The following is a 20,603-nucleotide window of genomic DNA, read 5'->3' as shown; positions in this document are numbered from 1 at the left end:
CAGCCCCCTGAGGGTGGGTGACACCTGGTGACAGGAGGCTCAGAGCTGGTGTCTTGATGGAGGCCAGATCTGGGCCTGGTTGTGCAGTGTGCTTTGGGAGTTTCTGGGCTTCGTGTTTTTGGGTCTGATCGGACCCATTCAGTGGCTTCCATGACCCTCAGCTGGGAGGAAGCCATCTGGTCCCCTCCTGAGAACCGAGGCCGGAGATTCCCTGGAATGTGGAGGGAGGGTAGGGGCTGTGGGGAAGGACCACTGGAGTCCCCATTGGCAGGGCAGGCTTCCTTGGGCCACCTCACTTCCTGGCTTGCTGAAGGGTTCCCGGGTCCTAGGCAAAGGCCCTGAAGGCCTCCAGCATGACTCTGGCCAAGCAAAGGAGCGGGCTCCCCGAGGGCCTGTCCTGGGGTCCAGGGTCAGGCGAGGTGGTCTCTCCATAGCTCAAAGAGAAGCACAAGCAGAGCGGCGGGAGCGTGGGTGCTCTGGAGGAGCTGGAGAACGCCTTCAGCCTGGCCGAGGAGTCCTGCCCCGGCATCTCAGACAAGCTGATGGTGCATCTGGTGGAGCGAGTGCAGAGGTGAGGGTGGCCGGGCCATAGGGTTGGGGAGAGCACCCCCGCCAAGCAGCAGCTGGACATGGGGTGAGGTCCAGTGCTCACTCGTGGGTGTGGCTGCACTGGGAACTACATGGGTTCGCTTCACTCCAGGAAGGGGCGGCGTGGCATCCTCTTCCTTGTTCGGACCCAGCTTACAGGGCCATGGAGACTTTGGGGCTGGAGAGAGTGGGCAGGGCCTTTCCAGTCTAAGTGTCTGAGGAGTGTCTCAGGGTCCCAGCCTCAGTGGCCACACGGCTGTCCTCAGCTGACCTCTGCCACCTAGTGGCTCCCAGGAGCTGCTCTGACACGCTGGTGGCAAAACATCAGAGCTGCCCCTGTGCTGACTTGAGTCCTTAGTAAAGAGACAGGGCAGGACAGATACTGGGCCCTCCACTGCCCAGTGGATTTAGGGTCCAACTGCCATGCCGCCGGCAGATGCCCTAAGTCCTGGTCCACACCCAGGGACCCCTTCCTGGCACCCCTGGGCAGCAGCTCTGGGGGTGGAGTCTGGGCCAATCAGTGCTGCTCCTGAGACCCTGTGCACTGGGGACACTTCAGACCCACGTGGTGCGGTGGCTTGTCAGGGCTGCCACTGCAGACTGCACACGCAAGAGGCCGTCAGGAGCCTGGGCTCAGGTGCATGCACACAGCGGTGGGCTCTTTTCTCTGCAGGTTTTCACACAACAGAAACCACCTGACATCCACCCGCTGAAGCGCGCTGCTGTTCAGATAGGGGACAGAAGGTCCTTTGTTTTTGTTCTGAGCTCCACAAGAACTGTGCTGACTTGGAAGGTGCCCCGTGCTGTTTCGTGCCTGCAGGGACATGTCAGATCCTGTGGGCCTCACATGCCAGGTCACCGTCTCCTTCCACCCCTGCAGTGTGCTGTTCTGCACGTCAGGGGATGCTGTTCCACATGTCCACTGCCCTCCTTCCTCTCCTGGCCCAGCAATAGAGCTCACGGGGGCTCCAGCAGCCAGCGTGGTCCTCATGAGCTATGCCTGGGTCTTCTGCAGACTCACATAGCCCTATGGCCGCTCAGACCAAGGCACAGAGCAACTATCAGGGCAGCTCTGCCTCCTCCTCCCATGAGGTGGGGAGAGGCAACAGGACAGCCCCCACAGGAGTGCCCTGGCCGCTATCCTCCCAGGGCCCATGATGGCCATAGATTTGCCTTGTGGTGTTGGATCAGGTACTGTGTCTGCTCATAAGTACTTGTGTCATCCAGAATGTTTTGTTTTTTAAGAAAACTGAATTTACTTGGTTCCTTAAATATTCTGAGGTTAATATGTTAGTTTTCATAGAACATTGAGAGGCCCCTGCCACTTTCAATAAAGACCTGACTTGGAGACATACAGGTGTGTCGGGGGGGGCAGGCCCGGACCATGCAGGGCTGCAGCGTCCCTGGTCCCGAGTCCTCATCACGGCACTCAGAGACTGCAGCCCAGCCCCCCCCACCCCCCTCAAAACTTCCCTGTGACTGATTCCTGGGCTCTGCTTGGCCCACTGGAAGAACAGAGCAGGCAGAGGAGTATGCAGGTGGGGAGATGCTGTTTATTTTTAATCAAATGTGTGTGAACAAAGCAGTCACCTGTCTACTTCCCGTTGGAAGGAATGCTGGGCACTAATAAATTAGAGGACCCCATCCTCCCAGGGCACAGGGGGACTTTGGTTTCTGCTTTTCCGGAGGTACATGGGGGAACAAGCGTGGCTTCTGCTAGACTTGCTGAGCTATGACCTGCAGGGCAGGCCCCTGGGGCTGCCACTTGGTTCACCAGATGGAAGGTCAGCATGGCTGTGCCACACTTGTCTGAGAGGGTCCTGGCAGTGGGTATGCAGGGTGTATGGCAGGGCCTCTTTTCCAGTGCTTGCTCTAGGCCAGTCCTCAGCAGAGACCCTGCTCTGGGGAGCGAGGCAGGGTGTGCCCAGGCTTTGGTCCGATGCCCAGAGCACTGCTCAAGCCCTGTGTCTATGAGCCAGGGGCCTGGGGGCCGAGGTGTGAGCGGCTCCACGCTCGAGACCTGCACATTTTCCCCAGGGCCCCAGATAGCTGGCAGCATGCACTAGGCCTTGGGTGGGGGCATGAAGCCCCTCCCAGATGTTACATGAGGCCCACCCACACTGTTGGTGCCAGTGGGGATCCAATGAGACTACAGCCACTTCCCATCTGTTGAGAAGCCTCAGGACAGAGGCCACCTCTGTGTCCTGCTGTTCTTTGTAGTTGTGTCCAAACCTGGGCAGGTTGAGCGTCATTCCTCCTTTCCCCTGACCATCCCCTCCAGCCCTGAGGAGGGTTGGGGGCCATCCTGCACGATGCTCGGGGCCCTCCCGGCTGAGCTGCTGGCTCCCTGGATCACCTCCATCCACCTGGAGGAGAGGGTGGCTGTCAGACCAGTAAGCCAGCTTGTGCTCAGACACTGTCCCAAGAACAACCCAGGTTACGGGACAAGCAGGACAAAAGAAGGGTTAAAAACCTGGGGCCGGGTGCAGTGGCTCACACCTGTAATCCCAGCACTTTGGGAGGCTGAGGCAGATGGATCACTTGAGGTCAGGAGTTCGAGACCAGCCGGGCCAACATGGTGAAACCCTGTCTCTACTGAAAATACAAAAATTAGCCAGGCGGCATGGCACATGCCTGTAATCTCAGTTACTCAGGAGGCTGAGACAGAAGAATCGCTTGACCCTGGAGGTGCAGGTTATAGTGAGCCAAGATGGTACCACTGCACTCTAGCCTAAGTGACAGAGGGAGACTCCATCTCAAAAAAAAAAAAAAATTGCTGTTTTTTTGGAAATGCTGGAAGCATTGCTCAGCCCTTCCTTTCCAGGGCCCAGAAAACTTGCCTCCAACACCATGAGTAGAAACGGGAGCTGAGGAGATACTGATGTTCTTGGGGTCCCAGTCAGACCTGGGCAGCTGACCAAGGCTGCCTCCTACAAAATTACCTTTCAAATGTGTACTTGCTCTCAGCTCGGAAGAAGTAGACATGGGATTTGAACTGGAGCTTGAAAACGTAGTCTTTGTGTATGCCATCGGCTTCCTGGGGGATGCTCACGCTGTAGCCCAGCAGCGGGAGGCTGGCCAGTGGGTAGTCATCCTGGAAGACAGCACAGGGACACAGGGGTTCCAGGGGCTGGGTTGCAGCAGGGAGCGCCCATTCCTCTGCTACCTGCACAACAGTGGCACATACAAATGCTCACGGGCCAAGGGAGCACAGGGTGTGTGGGCAAAGCATGAGAGGGCAGAACCAAAATACAAAAGGGACACAGGTGGGGAGGGTGAGTGTCTGCCAGCATCACTTGCATCGGGCTCCAGTGAAACCCCAGTACCTGATGAGTTTTGTAGAAGAACAAACAGAAATTGGTAAAGACGACCCAGAGCTTCTGCCAGCCATGACTGTTTTTGAACTTTCTTAGCAGATATCCTGAAAGCTGGTTCTGTCAATAAAGGAAAAGTGCAGGTGCATTAACCAGCACCCAGAACCCCAGCTCCATCTCCCTGGGGCCTTGTGAGAGTGGGTTTGCTCCCCGAGACTACCTGCATGCTTTCTCTGGCCGAGGCCTTGACTTTACCTCTGGACTACTATGGACAGCAGCTTTATCAGTACTTAAATCCAACAGAAGCATGTTAAAAACCTAGAGTGACATTCCAGGCACCAAGTAAAATGAGTTCCTTTTCCCTGTGCATAATAAAGTCAGTATTCAGTAACCAACCATCCACGAACCCATCCAACAGCAGGAAGAGAGAAGACACCTTAAGAGATAGTACACTGAGCCAAGTCTGGAAGGTTCTTTAAAATGATGGGTGGGGGAGAGGCAAGTAAAGGCACACACAAGATGCCCCACTGCAGCCCCATCCCTAAGCGTGTGGCATCTGTTCTGCCAGGATTAGGCTTTGGCGCTGGAGTGGCTGGGCTCACAGGGCTCACGTGAGCCTCCCGCCTTCAGGGCAGTGCTCAGGGGTTGCACTCTAAGATGGCGGGTACGGGCCTGGCTAGGACCCTGCTCAGATCTCAGGTGTCCTGGGCTGGCCACAAGCTGGCGGGCTCATGTCAGGGACCTGCTGCACCCTGACCTACCCAGGGTCATCAGGGGAGAGGCTTGGACTGGGGTAGCTCCTGAGGCCCTGCCCAGCAGATTGTGGCTGGGGGGGAATTCTGGGGAAACAGCAAGAAGGACAAGAGCTCTGGGTGGAGTAAGAGCAGACTTAGGGAAGGGTGCGGGGGCACCAGGCTGAGGAACCTGGCGACCCACAATGGCAGACAGGGCCCATGCAGTGAGATAGGGCGGACCACCCTCTGTGGCAGGGTGCCCAGGCAGAGCCTCAAGCTCCAAGCCCAAGGTGAAGGGTTTCGGAGGCGCTGGGAGTGGGGGCTGCGGGAGGATGTGTCTAGGAGGGCTTTTCTCAGCTCCACTACACACCAGCTCCAGGCCCTGAGGACATGCCCTGCCTGCTGGACTTCATCAGAGACACCAGACCTGAAACACCCTTTTCAAAAAGGGTTTGACTGGATGAGGGGGACTTCCCATACCACCTTCTACCAAGGGGAGAGTAAGAGGCAGCTCTCTGGGGCCAAGCCTGCCTGCTGGTACCCTCCTGAGGGCCCCTCCTCAGCAACCAAGTGCAGAGAGGGCTGGGAAGCTTCCAGATGCACTGAGGCGGTGCTCATGTGGTCGTACCTCGACAGCTGCACTGTGGTCTGCCCTGGACACGCTGGTGTTCCGGTACCAGCACACATGCATTGTGGTGTTGGCCCGATGCTGGCCATGCCCCTCCAGGGAGCTGCGGGCACCCCGAGCGTCATCTTCTGACTCCTGTTCCAGAGATACCTCGTTGGGGGATCCTGGAGAGAAGTCAGTGTCTCAGGGGGGACCCCCTGTGGCCTCTGCTTGCCAGATACTTCCACCCCTTGGGTTCCTCTCGGTTGGCCCTGGGGAAATGGGGAGCCCTTGGTGCCAGGCCAGCTGCTGGCTGAGAGCAAAACCACAGGTGCTTCTGCCAGAGCAGCCCGATTGACCCCTCTTTCCACCCAGGCATGAGGCGTAGCCTGGAACATTCCTTGTGGAAGGGGCTTGTGTGGGAGCTTAGCAGACCAATGGGGACCAAGGAAAACAACTTCCAGAAAAAGCCTCCTTAGGTGTAGTGGAGGTCTCCTGGGGGGTCGTGGCCAGTACTCACTGGGGGGACGAATGCACACAGTGCTGCCTGGCAGTGCAGGGGCCGTGTCACCGCCACTCTTGGCTGCTTGGATTGCGTTGTTCAGGTCGAGCATCCACTTCTCTTTCTCCAGCCGAGTGCTGTGGGGAGGAGGGGAGTGCGAGGCTCAGTGGCTCTGCTCTCCTTTGTGTAGGGCCCCAGCCCTCAGGGGAGGGCGAGCCTTCACGGCACCTGTTCTCCCACATTCTGCTTTGTCCTGCCTGATGGGTGGCGAGGACTGGGAAACGTGTCCCCTCCAGCGAGAACAGCAGGGAGGAGAGCTGGGAGGGCCCTGAATCAGCCTGACCCCCAGGGTGCTGTGACAGGGTTGGGGGAGCCAAGGCAGGGCCCCGGTCCTAGAACAGGGGTCTGCAGGGGTGTTTGTTCCTGAAACAATGTTCTCTACACCTCTGATGCTGAAATGCAAGATTGGCCCTGGTTCATGATGAAGTGAACATTTCCTGGTAGGAACTGAGTGCCCTGTGCCCTCTGATGATGGCCAGGGCGCTGCAGAGTCGGAGCTGAGACTCCTCACAGAGCACGGTGTGGTGCTGGTGACCGTGCAGGGGTCCCTGCATCCCAGCCACCAAATAAGCTCCGTGTCATCCTTCTGTCAATCTTATTTGGGGAGGAGGGAGCTGTTTCCACTTGCTTCTGTGCCATAGCCTGGTCTGTCTCATGCGAGTCTATACTACACTGGGACTGGGAGGCAGTGTTTGGCTGGGCTGGGTGTAAGCTGCCCTGCTGGGGCTTTGATCACTAGCTGCTGGCACTTCTTGACGTGAGGGTTGGGGAAGCACCTGTGCCCTGGGAGACCACAGGAGCCTGCCCACTCACCCAACCCGTCTTTGGAGGCACTATGAACCAGAGGGCAGAGGGAGCAGCTCCACAGCACTGGAGTCTGCCACTTGTGGGATGTTGTCAGGGTCAGCAAGCAGCCCTGCCCCTGACAAGGGCAAGGCTGCTCCTTTGGTTGCATAACTTGGAAGCAGAGCTCAGAGTCAAAGGGGGCACAACCCCATGAGGCTCCATGGCCCCTCACAGCTCAGAGGACTCGAGGCTCATGGCAAGGAAGTCCCCACCCCTCCATCCAGAGCTGCTCAGGATGGAGATATGGAAGACCCTTACCTGGCTGCCACCACAATTGTTTTCTGAGACGCGTAGATGGTGAAACAGTGTGGAACAGACCACTCATTCTCACTTTCTTCCACCTGTGGGTGGGAGAAAAGGTCCAAATCTTGTGGCCAAGAAGGAACTGACAGCTTAAGCCTGAGCAGGACACAAGGTGACTGCTGGCAATGCTAGGTGGGGCTTGGAAGCCCAGTGCTGTCCAAGTGCACACAGACTCTACAAGAGGCCAAGGAGGACACTGGCATCCTTGCGCCATGGCAGCTGCACCCCAGGGGGTGAGCCATGGGCCAGAGGGTACCCAAATACTCACCGGGGGGTCCAGCACTATTAGCTGAAAATCAAGCAAAGGAAAAAACATTGAGCATTTTTATTATCCAAAAGGGAGTTGGACAATTCATTTATGAACTAAAGACCAAAACTTAACAGAGCTAGATTCAAAGAAAACCCACTGGGGATTAATTTTAATTTTAAGTGGTGAGATGAAATAATTCCAAAATAAAATATTACCAAATCTAATCTAAAAGCACACACAAGGAATTGTCCCATGATCAAGTAAGGTTGTTTTGGGAATGCAAGGATGGTTCAGCATCAGAAAGCTGATTGATAACATTCATCCTATCAGAAGTCAGAGAGAAAAAGGGAGATCAATTCTCTACATGTTGAAAATGCCTTTGCCAAAATCCAAGGTGTTATTTCTGATAATACCTCTTAGAAACAGAAGGAAACTGTGTTAACATGATAAAGATGATCTTTTCAAGCCAAGAGGCATCATCCTCCCCTTAACAGTCAGGAACAAGGGCCAGTTCTCTGTCCCCAGGACCAGCCAGTTACCAACAACTCCACAGAATGGACAGCTTCCCTGTGCAGAGCCTGATACACCAACCAAGCCACTCACTGGACATCAAAAATCTGAATCAGCATAAGCAAGGGCAGGCAAAACATTGTCCAGATGTCAGTCTTCCCCTAAGTTAACACAAAAATTTATTGCAATTTCAACTGAAATCTCCACGGTGTTTTTGGCAGGAATTTGTCCAATGACTTAAAAGATTACTTGGAAGAATTAAATGCTTGAGAATAGCAAAGAACATTTTTTAAAAGGAGGCAGAATAAGGGATGGAATGTGTTCACCCAAACAGTGACTATCTCATATGACACCACTAACTAGAGAGAGTGGACTGATGCTGGGCAGACAGGAATGGAGCAGAATGCCCAGAAAGAACGAGTGCAAAGACAAAGGCTTCCATTTGATAAAGAGTCTTTTTTTTTTTTTTTTTTTTTTTTTTTTTTGAGACGGAGTCTCGCTCTGTCGCCCAGGCTGGAGTGCAGTGACCCATCAGCTCACTGCAAGCTCCGCCTCCCGGGTTCCCGCCATTCTCCTGCCTCAGCCTCCCGAGTAGCTGGGACTACAGGCACCAGCCACCTCGCCCGGCTAGCTTTTGTATTTTTTAGTAGAGACGGGGTTTCACCGTGTTAGCCAGGATGGTCTTGATCTCCTGACCTCGTGATCCGGCCGTCTCGGCCTCCCAAAGTGCTGGGATTACAGGCTTGAGCCACCGCGCCCGGCCAGATAAAGAGTCTTTGACATCACTGAGAAAATGAAGGATTCAACAAATAATGGGGAGAAATGTTACATCCCAATCTAATATCTATCAAAACAAATTCTAGGCTGGGCATGGTGGCTCACAACTGTAATCCCAGCACTTTGGGAGGCTGAGGTGGGCAGATCACAAGGTCAGGAGATCAAGACCATCCTGGCTACTATGGTGAAACCCCGTCTCTACTAAAAATACAAAAAATTTGCCACCTGTAGTCCCAGCTACTCGGGAGGCTGAGGCAGGAGAATGGCGTGAACCTGGGAGGCAGAGCTTGCAGTGAGCTGAGATCACACCACTGCACTCCAGCCTGGGCAACAGAGCGAGACTCTGTCTCAAAACAAAACAAAACGAAACAAAACCCAAAAAACAAAAAACAAATTCTAGGGAGATTAATTAAATGAGAAAAATGAAACCGTAAAAAGGTGCTAATATAATATTGGCATGGAAAGAACTTCCTGAGCCCATACAAAGGATAGAAACCCTCAAGGAAAAGACAGCCAGAGCTGACCCTGATAGGCCCTGATTTTTCAACTTTATGATGGTGTGAAAGTGATAAGCATTCAGTAGAAACTGAACTTCAAGTGCCCATACAACCATTCTGTTTTTCACTTCCAGTATGGTATTCAATAAATTATGTGAGATATTCAACACTTTGTTATAAAACAGGCTTCATGTTAGATGATTTTACCCAACTGTAAGCTAATATATGTTCTGAGCACATTTAAAGTAGGCTAGGCTGGCCGGGCAAGGTGGCTCACGCCTGTAATCCCAGCACTTTGGGAGGCGGAGGTGGGCGGATCACAAGGTCAGGAGATTGAGACCATCCTGGGTAACACGGTGAAACCCTGTCTCTACTAAAAAATACAAAAAATTAGCCAGGAGTGGTGGTGGGCGCCTGTAGTCCCAGTTACTTGGGAGGGTGAGGCAGGAGAATGGCATAAACCCGGGAGGCGGAGCCCTGCAGTTGAGCCAAGATTGCACACTGCACTCCAGCCTGGGGGCAGAGCCAGACTCTATCTCCAAAAAAAAAAAAAAAAAGAGTAGGCTAGATAAGCTATGATATCAGATAGGTTAAGGTGTATTAATTAATTTTCATTCTTTTTTTTTTTTTTTGAGGCAGAGTCTTGGCTCTGTCACCCAGGCCTGGAGTGCAGTGGCGCCGATCTTGGCTCACTGCCCAACCTCCGGGCTCCCGGGTTCAAGTGATTCTTGTGCTCAGCTCCGAGTAGCTGGGACTACAGGTGCCCACCACCACACCTGACTAATTTGTGTTTTTAGTAGAGACAGGGTTTTGCCCATGTTGGCAGGTGGTCTCAAACTCCTGACCTCAGGTGATTCGCCCACCTCAGCCTCCAAAGTGCTGGGGATTACAGGTGTGAGCAACTATGCCCTGTTAAATTGCATTTTGGGACTATGATATTTTCCTCTTATAATGGGTTTATCAGACATAGCCCTAATCGTAAGTTGAGGAGCTGTCTGTTTCTTTTTTTTTTTTTTTTTTTTTGACGACAGAGTCTCGCTCTGTCGCCCAGGCTGGAGGTGCATGGCCGGATCTCCGCTCACTGCAAGCTCCGCCTCCTGGGTTCACGCATTCTCCTGCCTCAGCCTCCTGAGTAGCTGGGACTACAGGCGCCCGCCACCTTCGCCCGGCTAGTTTTTTATATTTATTTTTAGAGAGACGGGGTTTCACCGTGTTAGCCAGGAGGTCTCGATCTCCTGACCTCGTGATCGCCCGTCTCGGCCTCCCAAAGTGCTGATTACAGTTGAGGCCACCGCGCCCGCCAGGAGTGGTCTGTTTCATTCACACCTTCAACAAGCATTTGCTGGGATCCCTATATGTGCAGATGCCTATTCTATGAGTAAGAGAAACACAACCCATCAAGACGGAGTTTAAATTCTACAAGGTAAAACCAAATAAATTTTTTGCAAATAATTTGCAAAGTAAAAAGGCAGTTACTAATGAGAATATTTGTGACTTAATAGGGTTTGGTGACATTTTTACCATTATAAAATATTTCACTAATGTGTACAAAAACTCAGACCAATGGAGACCGAGTGACCAGCAAGCTGACTGATTCCCAAGAGGGAAAAGCACGGAATGCAGACCACAGGGGTGACCAGGTGGCCTCCCGACAGTCCACAGGGACGAAAAGTGAGACGACAGGCGCTTGATGGGGCCTGCTCGCTACCCAGTTGGGAGAGTAAGAGAGTATGGGTGCCTAGCACTTTCCCATGGTTTGAGGGAAAATGTATGTTTAAACCTTAGTCCTGCAGGTGGGCAGGTCAGCTGGCCCACAGGTGCTCCAAAGCAAGTATAGCAGGAGTGCCCAGGCCGTAAACACCTTTGTCGACAATCTACATTTGGATTGATCTGAAGGACAAATTAAGGGATGTGCAGAAAGCAGAACCAACAATGTACAGTCCTCAACACAGCCACAAGCCAAGCATCCAAATGACCAGGTGATAGTTAAGTGAACTGGGGCTGCCATGAAAGAAAGGAAAAATCAGTGTGCCCTGACAAAACAGCCCGTGGGGTATGGCCAATTGTGCAGCAGATGCCTATAGCCATTCACTGCTGAGTGGTAAAAATGAGGAGTTCTTTTTTTTTTTTCCGTGGGGTTTTTTTTTTTTTAGACAGGTCTCACTCTGTCACTGGACTGGCAGTGCAGGTGGGTAATCACAGCTCACTACAGCCTTGACCTTCCTGGGTTAAGTGATTCTCCCACCTCAAGCCTCCCAAGTAGCTGGACTACAAGCATACACCACTATGCCCGGCTAATAAAAAAAAAAAAAAAAAAAAAAAAAAAAAAAAAAAAAAAAAAAAGATTTTTAGAGATTTGGCTTCGCCATGTTTCCCAGGCAGGTCTCAAACTCTCAGTTTCAAGCGATCCTACCATCTTGACCTCCTAAAGTGCTGGCATTACAGGTGTGAGCCACTGCACCTGGTCAGTGATGAGTGATTTCTATCTTATATTTTCAATTATTTTTTCTATAATAAAGGTGTAATTTTTAAAAGTATACTTTAAAACAAATGGGGTCTGCTTCCAGTGGTGGCAGATGAGCTAATTCAATCTGACCTCCTCTTGCCTGAAAAGTGGAATTACATTTTACAAACACTTGGCCGGGCGGGGTGGCTCACGCCTGTAATCCCAGCACTTTGGGAGGCCAAGGCAGGCGGATCATGAGGTCAGGAGATCAAGACCACCCTGGCTAACACAGTGAAACCTCGTCTCTACTAAAAATACAAAAAAATTAGCTAGGCGTGGTGGCGGGCGCCTGTAGTGCCAGCTACTCAGGAGGCTGAGTCAGGAGAATGGCGTGGACCCAGGAGGCAGAGCTTGCAGTGAGCCGAGATTGCACCACTGCACTCCAGCCTGGGTGATAGAGCGAGACTCCTCTCAAAAAAAAAAAAAAAAAAGAAAAAAAGAAAAAAAAATTTACAAACACCTGCCTGAGGGTTTTGGTGCTCATTATCAGGAGGAGGCAGTGCAGAGGGATGAGAGTGGACAAAACCCTTGAAGAAAGAACAGGGAAAGAGGACCCCAGGGAGGGAGGACCCCACTGGTAGAGGAAGGACTCTAGGGAGGAAGGATCCCAGGGAGGGAGGATCTCAGGGAGAGAGGACCTCAGGGAAGGAGGACCCTACTGGGGGAGGGCCCTGGGGGAGGAAGACCACAGGGAGGGAAAATCCCAGGAAGGGAGGATCACAGGAAGCAAGGTAGGACCCCAGGAAGGGAAGATCCTAGGGAAGGAGGACTCCAGGGAGGGAATATCCCAGGGAGGGAGGACTACAGGGAGCAAGGGAGGACTCCAGGGAAGGAAGATCCCAGAGAGGGAGGGAAGATTCCAGGAAGGGAAGATCACAGGGAGTGAGGGAGGACCTCAGGGAGGGAGGAAGGAGTCAAGGGAGGGAAGATCCCAGGGAGGCAGGGAGGACTCTAGGGAGGGAAGATCCTAGGAAAGGAGGACCCCAGGGAGGGAGGACCCCAGGGAGGGAAGATTACAAGGGAGGATCTCAGGGATGGAACATCACTGAGAGGGAGGATCACAAGGAGGGAGGGAGGACTACTTTAGCATTGTAGTCAAGGCAAATAAGCCAAAAGGGATAGGGCAGAGTTGGGGATTAGAGCCCCTAGGTCCATGGCACCCTAGGCAGGAGGCCTGGCAGGGCCATGGGGAGAGACAGTCACTGTGATGAGGTGTCCTGGACCGATGGCACATCCTTATGGCAAGTCCTGGACTTGGCTACCTGTCTGTACCGTTCCAGGCCTAGTGCAGGGACACACTCAGGGCAAGTGGACAGAGCCTCTAGAGCTGCATGAAAGTCTCCCTATGACCTGAGAACAGTATTTCCATCGAACACAAAAAGCCAACCACAAAGGACAAAGTTGATGAACTGGATCACGCTAAAATGAGGAATCTTTACTCCCATCCCAGGCATGTGCCTACATGGGACAGAGGGCTGGTGTGGATGTCACACAGCCTGAGGAAGATGCTGCTGCAGAGGCTGACTCTAAGGTTGCAGGGAGCAGGCCTTGTCCTGCCAGGTGCTGACAGAGACCACAGGCTGAGTCCAGGTTTCCCTAGAAGGGAACGATGGACCAGAGACAGGGCAGTTTGAGCATCAATAAGAACAATGACCATGGGGGTCAGAAACAACCAACAAGGAATGCCCAGCAGGTGCTGCTCCCAATGCGGCCAAATACTCAGCAGGTGCTGCTCTCAGTGTTGCTGGGTTAGGATTCACCTCTGCAGGAGAGAGGTGGGTGGGGCCCAGCCCAGCACCACGTGGAGACCCCAGGCAGGGTGCAAGACCACTCACCAGCATGCCTCGGAGGGGAAGGAGGCCCCGGATCCGGAAGTGGCTGGTCCCTGCGACTCCTTTGCTTGTGTACAGCAACATGTCTGAGAACTGAGAAGTAGCAGGCTTTACATCCATGAACTTCACAAACAAGTGTCTTAATAGTCAGACCAACTTAGACTCTGGCTGCTCATCATGTGGACATCAGATCTATTCAGCTTGCTGGAGATTTCTGGCAAAAAGGGGACTTTCATTCATTCATTTGGTCATTTTTGACCAGAGGCAGGAAGTGGCCACAGGAACCAGTACATCTGCTGAGTCGGCTCCCAGCTAGCTTGGCTGAGAAGCTGGAGGCAGTAAGGAACTCTGGCTGGTGTCCTCATCCACATGGTTCAGGCTGGAACCCACTAACTGGCAGGAACAAGGACATGCTGGGAGGGGCTTCTGGGCCAACAGTGAGCCTGTCCCGACTGGCCATTGGGCAGTCAGTAGCACCTTCTTGCAGCCACATGTATGTGGACTTTACAACCTTTTGGCTTCTGTTTGTCCCATAGTCAGGTGCTCAGAACCTGGAATGAGAAGGGAGGCTGGCCCCGGGGTGGGTGGAGAAGCTATTTTCTGCTTCTTCCCACTCTGTGACCCTCCCCTGGCCTCGTCTGACTCCAACGCTACCCACCTGGATCAAAGTCTCCAGGTGCTAAACTACACAGAGGCCAAGGGACTGCTGCTGCACGTGGTATCCCTAACAGAATTGCTGCCCATCCCCTTTGGGGGGAAGCACAGCTTGAGTGGGGAGAAAACCTACCAGAAAGAACATCCTCTGCTGCAGGCCCTTCTTGGTGAGCTTGTGAAGGCAGCCCTCACGGATGAACTCCTGAAAGACAGAGACAGAGTCCCCTTTGAGCTGGCTGAGGGCAGCTGGCGGATGTGCACTAGCCGGGCCGAGGGTCAGGAATAGCCTTGTGGCCGCTTGTGCTCCTCTGGCTCCTCCCAATGAGGGTCCTCTAATGGGGCCTCCCAATGGGGCTCCTCTACCCTCAGCAGTGCCCATGGTCACCAGGTCCTGTCTTGGTGCCAACAAATTCAGTCTTCAAATCATCTACTGAGCACCTGCCCTGGACTAGGAGCCCTGGAGCCCTGACACAACCAAGAGGTAGAGCCCGGGGTATTGTTCTTGCTGAGGAGAAGCTGCTGGAGGGTTCAGCCACAAAGATATCATCTGAGATCTGCTTTGAAAAAACTGGACAGGAGCATGTTTGAGAATGGGAGGAAGAAAGGAGGGTTCTCCTAGGTATTCAAATTAGCCCCTCCCCACAGGGCATTAGATAAGAAAAAAGAATCCTGCCAGTGTCAGACACCTGCGCAGATAAGGTGAGAGAGTCCTGGGAGCCCTTCAAATTTCTAACCTGGACTGCTCTGGAACCCTTCCATCATTTGTTCCTTTCAGACAAACAGGAGGAGCAGCAGGTGTCCGGAGAATGTGCCAGGGGCCCGCTAGTATGAGCAGCCCCAACATACTGTGTGAAGGCGCAAGGAGGAGCACACTACACAGATAATCCTCACAGACATGTAGGATGAAAAACCAGCCCAAACAGAAACGTCCACCCCACACAATGAGGAAGGAGGTCATATGGATGCATTTGCGTAATGGGATGAGGCTGGTAACTAAGCTTGTGGCTCTCACTCCAAACCTGCCTCCCAGCCCTACTCTAAGAGGCCACAGGGGCATGACAGGCAGCCCTGGAGACCGCACGCTGAGGTCCCTGTGAGCTGCTGGCAATTGCGTGGCCCTGGGAGTGGCAGTTCCTTCCAGCCACAGGCAGCAGCATCACACTCAGAGACCCCAGCACTGGCTGAGCAGTAGCCCCTTCTCCAGAGCCCCCGCACAGGATGTACGTCCCAGACCCACGGGGCGCCTTCTCCACCATGCACTGGCCCCACTGCCAGCTGTGAGGCTCAGCGCTATGGGCCTTTGACCAAGCTGTCAAATTTGTTCCCCAGCCCTGGGGTATACCTGTGGCTCACAGTTCTGCCACCTCCCTGACACTTCACAGTTCTTTTTACCCTTTGGCACCTCATCAACTTTATACCTGGTTAACAATCCTTGCTTATTACATCCTCTGCTCAAATAACTGAGATGGTTTCTGTCTCTTGACTGACACACATATTTAACTCAGGAAGACAAGAAACTCTGGGCTATACAGACATGACTTTAGAGATTTTGACTAATAATAACAAATTATTATTTGAATTTGTACAGCATCTACTTCATGCAAGGCCCAGGGCTGAGCAGCTGACATAGATTCCTTGTTCATCCTCAAGACCTCCTGCCTCAGAGACGGAGTACAGCCTGCCCAGGACACACAGGAAGTGTGGTGAGCCTGAGTTTGATGCATGGCTCAAGAGCCTACACCTTTGCCACTGTCCTATGGAGCTACTCTCAATTGTCTTTTCAGCGACAGTTCCCTGGGCCACCATCTATAAGACCCAGTGACAGTTCCCTGGGCCACCATCTATAAGACCCTGCACAGAGATTACTAGGAGAAATAATGGTATGTAACATGAGCCCTACTTCCAGGAGTTCCCAGCTAGCAGCAACAGCTCAAAGCTATGCAGCCAAGGAGAGAAACAAAAGAGTGGTGGTCCTCACACCCAATCGAAGCCCAGACTCCTGAAGTGGGGAAGGTTTCCTGTGTATTCCAGGCTAATTCATTTCTCCAAGCTTGCAGTTCCACATTTTCAATACCTTCTTCTAACAAAGCTAACACAGAACATGATTCATACACATGCTTCAATGCACATGTGTGTGCTGAGAAGGAAACATCTCCATGTAATTTTTAAAACAATTTTTTATGTTGAGAGTATTGAGTTCGAAGCAAAAAGCACTAGTGACAGAAAGTAACTGGCCCAATAGACATGGGATAGAATCAAGAGTCCAGAAATAAATCCATATGTTTACAGTTCATTGATTTATTTGTTTTTGTTTCTGAGACAGGGTCTCACTCTGTTGCCCAGGCTGGAGTGCAGTGGTACGATCACAGCTCACTGTAGCCTTGACCTTCTAGGCTCAAGTGATCTACTTGCCTCAGCCTCGGGGGAAGCTGGGACCATAGGTGTGTGCCACCATGCCAGGCAAATTTTTTTTTCTTTTTTTTTTTGGTAGATACAAGGTATCACTATGTTGCCCAGGCTAGTCTCAATCTCCTGGTTTCAAGTGATCCTTCTGCCATGGCCTCCCAAAGTGCTAGGAATACAGGCTTGAGCCACTATGCCTAGCCCCCACTGATCTTCTACAAGGGTTAAAAGACAGACAATTCAATAAATGGTGCCAGGAAAACTGGACATCCACATGCAAAATAATACAGCTGGACTCGTACATTCCAGTATACACAAAAACTAACCCAAAATGGATCAAAGATCTAAACAGAAGAGGTAAAACATAAAATTATTAGAAGAAAAGAAACAGAAGGGTAAATCTTCATACCCTGGGTTAGGCTTTCTTTCTTTTTTCATTTCTTTTTTTCATAAATACACAATTTTGTTTGCTATTTTCAGGGGAAACTTAGGCATTAAACTGTAAGCTGATAAAATACTATACCCAAATTTTAGTGAATTAAATCTTAGTGATTTTAGTGAATTAAATCTTAATATCTTCAAATTAAAAAAAAAACACAAGCCTATCTATTATATCAAAGTCAAAAATCAAACAATGCTAAGGGGCCAGCAGCTCCCCAGAGATACACCCTGAGGGCCCACAGTGGTTGCCTTCCTTCCGAGCTCTGCTGGGGAGGACAGGGTCATCCCATGGCTAAGTCTGCCCTCTAGAAAGGCTTTTATAAATTGTCTAAGCCAAACATTTAACAGCATACAAGAGACCTTACAAAAAGGAGGTGGTAAGTCCTAATGCTGGAGAACTTGGTTAATTAGGTTATTGGCAAAGAAGAAGATGAGGCCTAGGCAAGAAGTCTCCAGAAGCATTGGAAACCAGACAGTGTCAGAGCCTCTGACCTGCACATGGGCAGCTGGCAGTCAGTCTGCACAGTGCTCCTTGGGAAGCTGGAGTTCTAGAAACAAAGAGCTTGGAGCCTGCCCTGCACACCAGGTCCCCAGACTCTGACAGGTCGCCACAACCAGCTGAGAAAGGTCTGTTTTCAAAGCATGTGGGCAGTGGTTTCTAAAAGAATCCCATCAGCTCCCACGTCATGTTGGGTGGAGCCCATGAAGGTCGACTGAAGTCCCAAATATCCCAGAAAGGCTGGACAGTTATACAAAGAAAATTACAGAGTGGTGAGAGAGAGGCATTTGTGATGCTCCATAAACATCCCCAGTTTTCACCGTGACCCAGACCTTCAGCTCCAGAAGCCAGCAGATAGGCCTCCAGCCCAACCTCTATGCCAGGTGTGACATGGCACTGACAGGCACCAGCTCCCCCACAAGCCCGCAGAGTGGGGGACAAGGCAACACTGCTACCTCATGCTAACAGGTTGAACAGATCAGTCTCAACGCAGCAATCTTTGTGGGCATTTCCAGAGTATAAACCCTGGGGAGTCTATCCACACTGAAAAGGGGTACAAAGTTCTCTCGCCTGGAAAACACAAATTGAAAAGCCTTGACTGTCCCGGACTGAGTCAGGCAGGATCATAGCTTATGTCGGAAAGAGGCCTGGCCTTGAAACGGTGCCAGGAAGTAGTGATGATGCAGAAGCCGCCTTTGTCAGGAGCTCTGTGAGGTTGAGAGCAACCAGCGATCCCACCTGGGAGGCAGAGTTCCCGACTGAGTCTAGGGCCTGGCAGCCAGACCAGAGGCCACGACGTGCTGGACGCCGATGACGCTGTGGCCACTTCCTGCCAGTGAAGCCCAGGCTGCTTTTACGGACTATGTGTAGCACCAAGAACTCTGTCCTTTACATGATCTTCAGGGATTGAGTGGGCTGACTGGGAGCATCTGTCTCAGTATCTAGCCCCCCTCAAGAGACAGCACCCACCTGGCCGCCATGCTCCTCCCTTTGGGGACACCTGGCCTTGGACAGCTGGACCTGTCTCTCACCACCCACCTCAGAGGCAAAAAAGGATTCACACACAGATCTCTAGAAAAATGATCAAAAGCAGGTTCCTTCTCGCAGCCAAGCTTCCTGGACATGGTAGTTCTTTGCATCTTGGGAAAGAGTAAATCATTTTTTCATACTGTGTCCCTCACATCCTTGAACCTTGTTCTTGCAAAATCTTGGTCTTCTTGCTGGGTTCACTGGCCATACAGTATGGGGTGTTGTGAAGTTCCTTGGACATCACATAGAGGAACTTGGCCTGATCTTCACTTCCATAGTTGTAAGAGGAGCCAACGCTAACCAGTTGTTCAAACTTCCGACTGTCAGACATGGTGGACACCATCTGTGTGAGTTCCTCCTCCTGGCACTGAAGTACGTGGTACACAAGCTTCATGGGCACCTGTGATGTTTTGTTCTCTTGTTCTCTAATTTTATCCTTTACAAGTTTTATTAATGAGGTGATATTGTAAAATTCTGCTTTCTCCAACACTCCTTCCTCTGCAAGATCTTTGTTAATCACCAGCTTGGCATGTCTCAGGTAGTTCAGCACAGGCCCGAAATAGGTGGGGTCTCTGACCATTAAATAGGCAACAGTTTCATCCTTGTCAGGGTTAGCCTGGTACAAGCAGTACAGGAAGTATTTCAGGTCCTGGCACAGCATCTGCTGGGTGGTGAGGAAGTAGGTGCCGCCAACGCTGAGCCAGACCCATTTGGACACGCTGCCGGATGCTGGGCCAGGGTGCTCTGAGTCCTGCACTGCAGCAGCACAGGTCAACCCCACCAGCCCTGCCCCAAGGCTGCACTGGGCAGGTGGCAGTGCTCGCAGTAATTCCTTTTTTTCTGAGACAGGGTCTTGTTCTGTTGTCCAGGCTAAAGTGCAGTGGCGGGATCATAGCTTACTGCAACCTTGAACTCCTGGGCTCAAGCAATGCTCCTACCTTAGCCTCCCGAGTAGCTAGGACTACAGGTGTGTACCACTATGCTTGGCTGACAATAGTTTCTTAGATATAACATCTAAGACACAAGCAACTAAAGAAAAAAACAGATAAATTAAAAGCTTTCATGTTGTAAATGAAGGCCACCATCAAGAAAGTGAAAGGGCAACCCACACAATGGGAGAAAATGTTTGCAAATCATAGTCTGATAAAGGTCTATAGCATTCAGAATATAAAGAACTCTTAAAACTCAACAGCTTGTCTTTTACTTTTGGGTTTTAAGAGTTCCTAACAAATTCTGAATAAAATAAAATGTGGGCAAAGGATCTGAACAGACATTTCTCCAAAAAAGCCTACAAATGGCCAATAAACACATGAAAAGGTGCTCAATATCATTAGCCATCAGGGAAATACAAATTGTAACCACACAAGACAGCATTACACACTCACTAAAATGGCTAGAACCAAAAAGTGACACATGATGTGGAGAAACTAGAAGTCTCATACAAGTTGGTGGGAATGAAAAATGGTTCAGTCACTTTGGAAAACAGTTTGGCAGCTCCTCAAAATGTTAAACATGGAATTACTATATGACCCTGCATATGGTATATACTCAAAACTGAAAACATAAGTCCATACAAAACTTGTACATGAATGTCCACAGCAGCACTATTCATAACAGCCAAGAAGTGGAAATAACCCAGTGTCCATCAGATTAGTGGAGAGACACGTGATACATGCATGATGGAATATGATTCAGCCACAAAAAGGAACATAAGGCTGGGCACGGTGGCTCATGCCTGTAATCCCAGCACTTTGGGAGGCCAAGGCAGGTGGATCACAAGGTCAAGAGCTTGGGACCATCCTGGCCAACATGGTGAAATCCTGTCTCTACTAAAAACACAAAAATTAGCTGGGCGTAGTGGTATGTGCCTGCAGTCCCAGCTACTTGGGAGGCTGAGGCAGGAGAATCACTTGAACCTGGGAGGTGGAGGTTGCAGCGAGCCAAGATTGCGCCACTGCACCCCAGCCTGGTGATAGAGAGAGACTGTCTCAAATAAAAAAAAAAAAAAAAAAAAAAAAAAAAAAAAAAAAAAAAAAAAAAAAAAAAAAAAAAATTAAAAAGATTATGATAAATACGATGTAATAGAGCAGTGATTCTTAAATTTTAATGGGCATCTAGATCATGTGGGGATCTTATTTAAATGTATATTCTGATTCAGTAGGCCTGGGATGGGGCCTGAGATGCTGCCACAGATGCTGCTGGTCCTCGGACCATATTTTGAATAGTATGGTGATAGGCCATGGTTCTCAAC

At 51.2% G+C, this 20,603-nt stretch overlaps 2 protein-coding genes and 1 pseudogene across 3 annotated transcripts in view; 1 reads left to right on the top strand and 2 right to left on the bottom strand.

Moving 5' to 3' along the window:
* Positions 1-2,245, top strand: part of STK25 (serine/threonine kinase 25) — a 16,041-nt gene extending 13,796 nt beyond the window's left edge. For both annotated transcript variants that reach the window (XM_017870672.1, XM_017870673.1), the window contains exons 10-11: positions 435-571; positions 1,262-2,245. In XM_017870672.1, coding sequence (XP_017726161.1) covers positions 435-571; positions 1,262-1,301 — 177 coding nt within the window. In that variant the 3' untranslated portion in view covers positions 1,302-2,245. The remainder of the gene's footprint in view (positions 1-434; positions 572-1,261) is intronic.
* Positions 2,128-20,603, bottom strand: part of LOC108528707 (FERM, RhoGEF and pleckstrin domain-containing protein 2-like) — a 21,524-nt gene continuing 3,048 nt past the window's right edge. Inside the window, exons 3-11 of the mRNA XM_017870674.1 lie at positions 14,114-14,182; positions 13,330-13,419; positions 7,223-7,243; positions 6,910-6,992; positions 5,764-5,882; positions 5,265-5,428; positions 3,915-4,022; positions 3,531-3,682; positions 2,128-2,954 (exon numbers count right to left, since the gene is read on the bottom strand). Coding sequence (XP_017726163.1) covers positions 2,837-2,954; positions 3,531-3,682; positions 3,915-4,022; positions 5,265-5,428; positions 5,764-5,882; positions 6,910-6,992; positions 7,223-7,243; positions 13,330-13,419; positions 14,114-14,125 — 867 coding nt within the window. The 5' untranslated portion in view covers positions 14,126-14,182 and the 3' untranslated portion in view covers positions 2,128-2,836. The remainder of the gene's footprint in view (positions 2,955-3,530; positions 3,683-3,914; positions 4,023-5,264; positions 5,429-5,763; positions 5,883-6,909; positions 6,993-7,222; positions 7,244-13,329; positions 13,420-14,113; positions 14,183-20,603) is intronic.
* Positions 18,448-20,593, bottom strand: LOC108528705 (BTB/POZ domain-containing protein KCTD5 pseudogene; annotated as a pseudogene).

This window comes from Rhinopithecus bieti, unplaced genomic scaffold (genome assembly GCF_001698545.2).
Source record: "Rhinopithecus bieti isolate Rb0 unplaced genomic scaffold, ASM169854v2 scaffold_5840, whole genome shotgun sequence".
NCBI lineage: Eukaryota > Metazoa > Chordata > Mammalia > Primates > Cercopithecidae > Rhinopithecus > Rhinopithecus bieti.
This window is presented reverse-complemented; position numbering and strand designations above follow the sequence as displayed.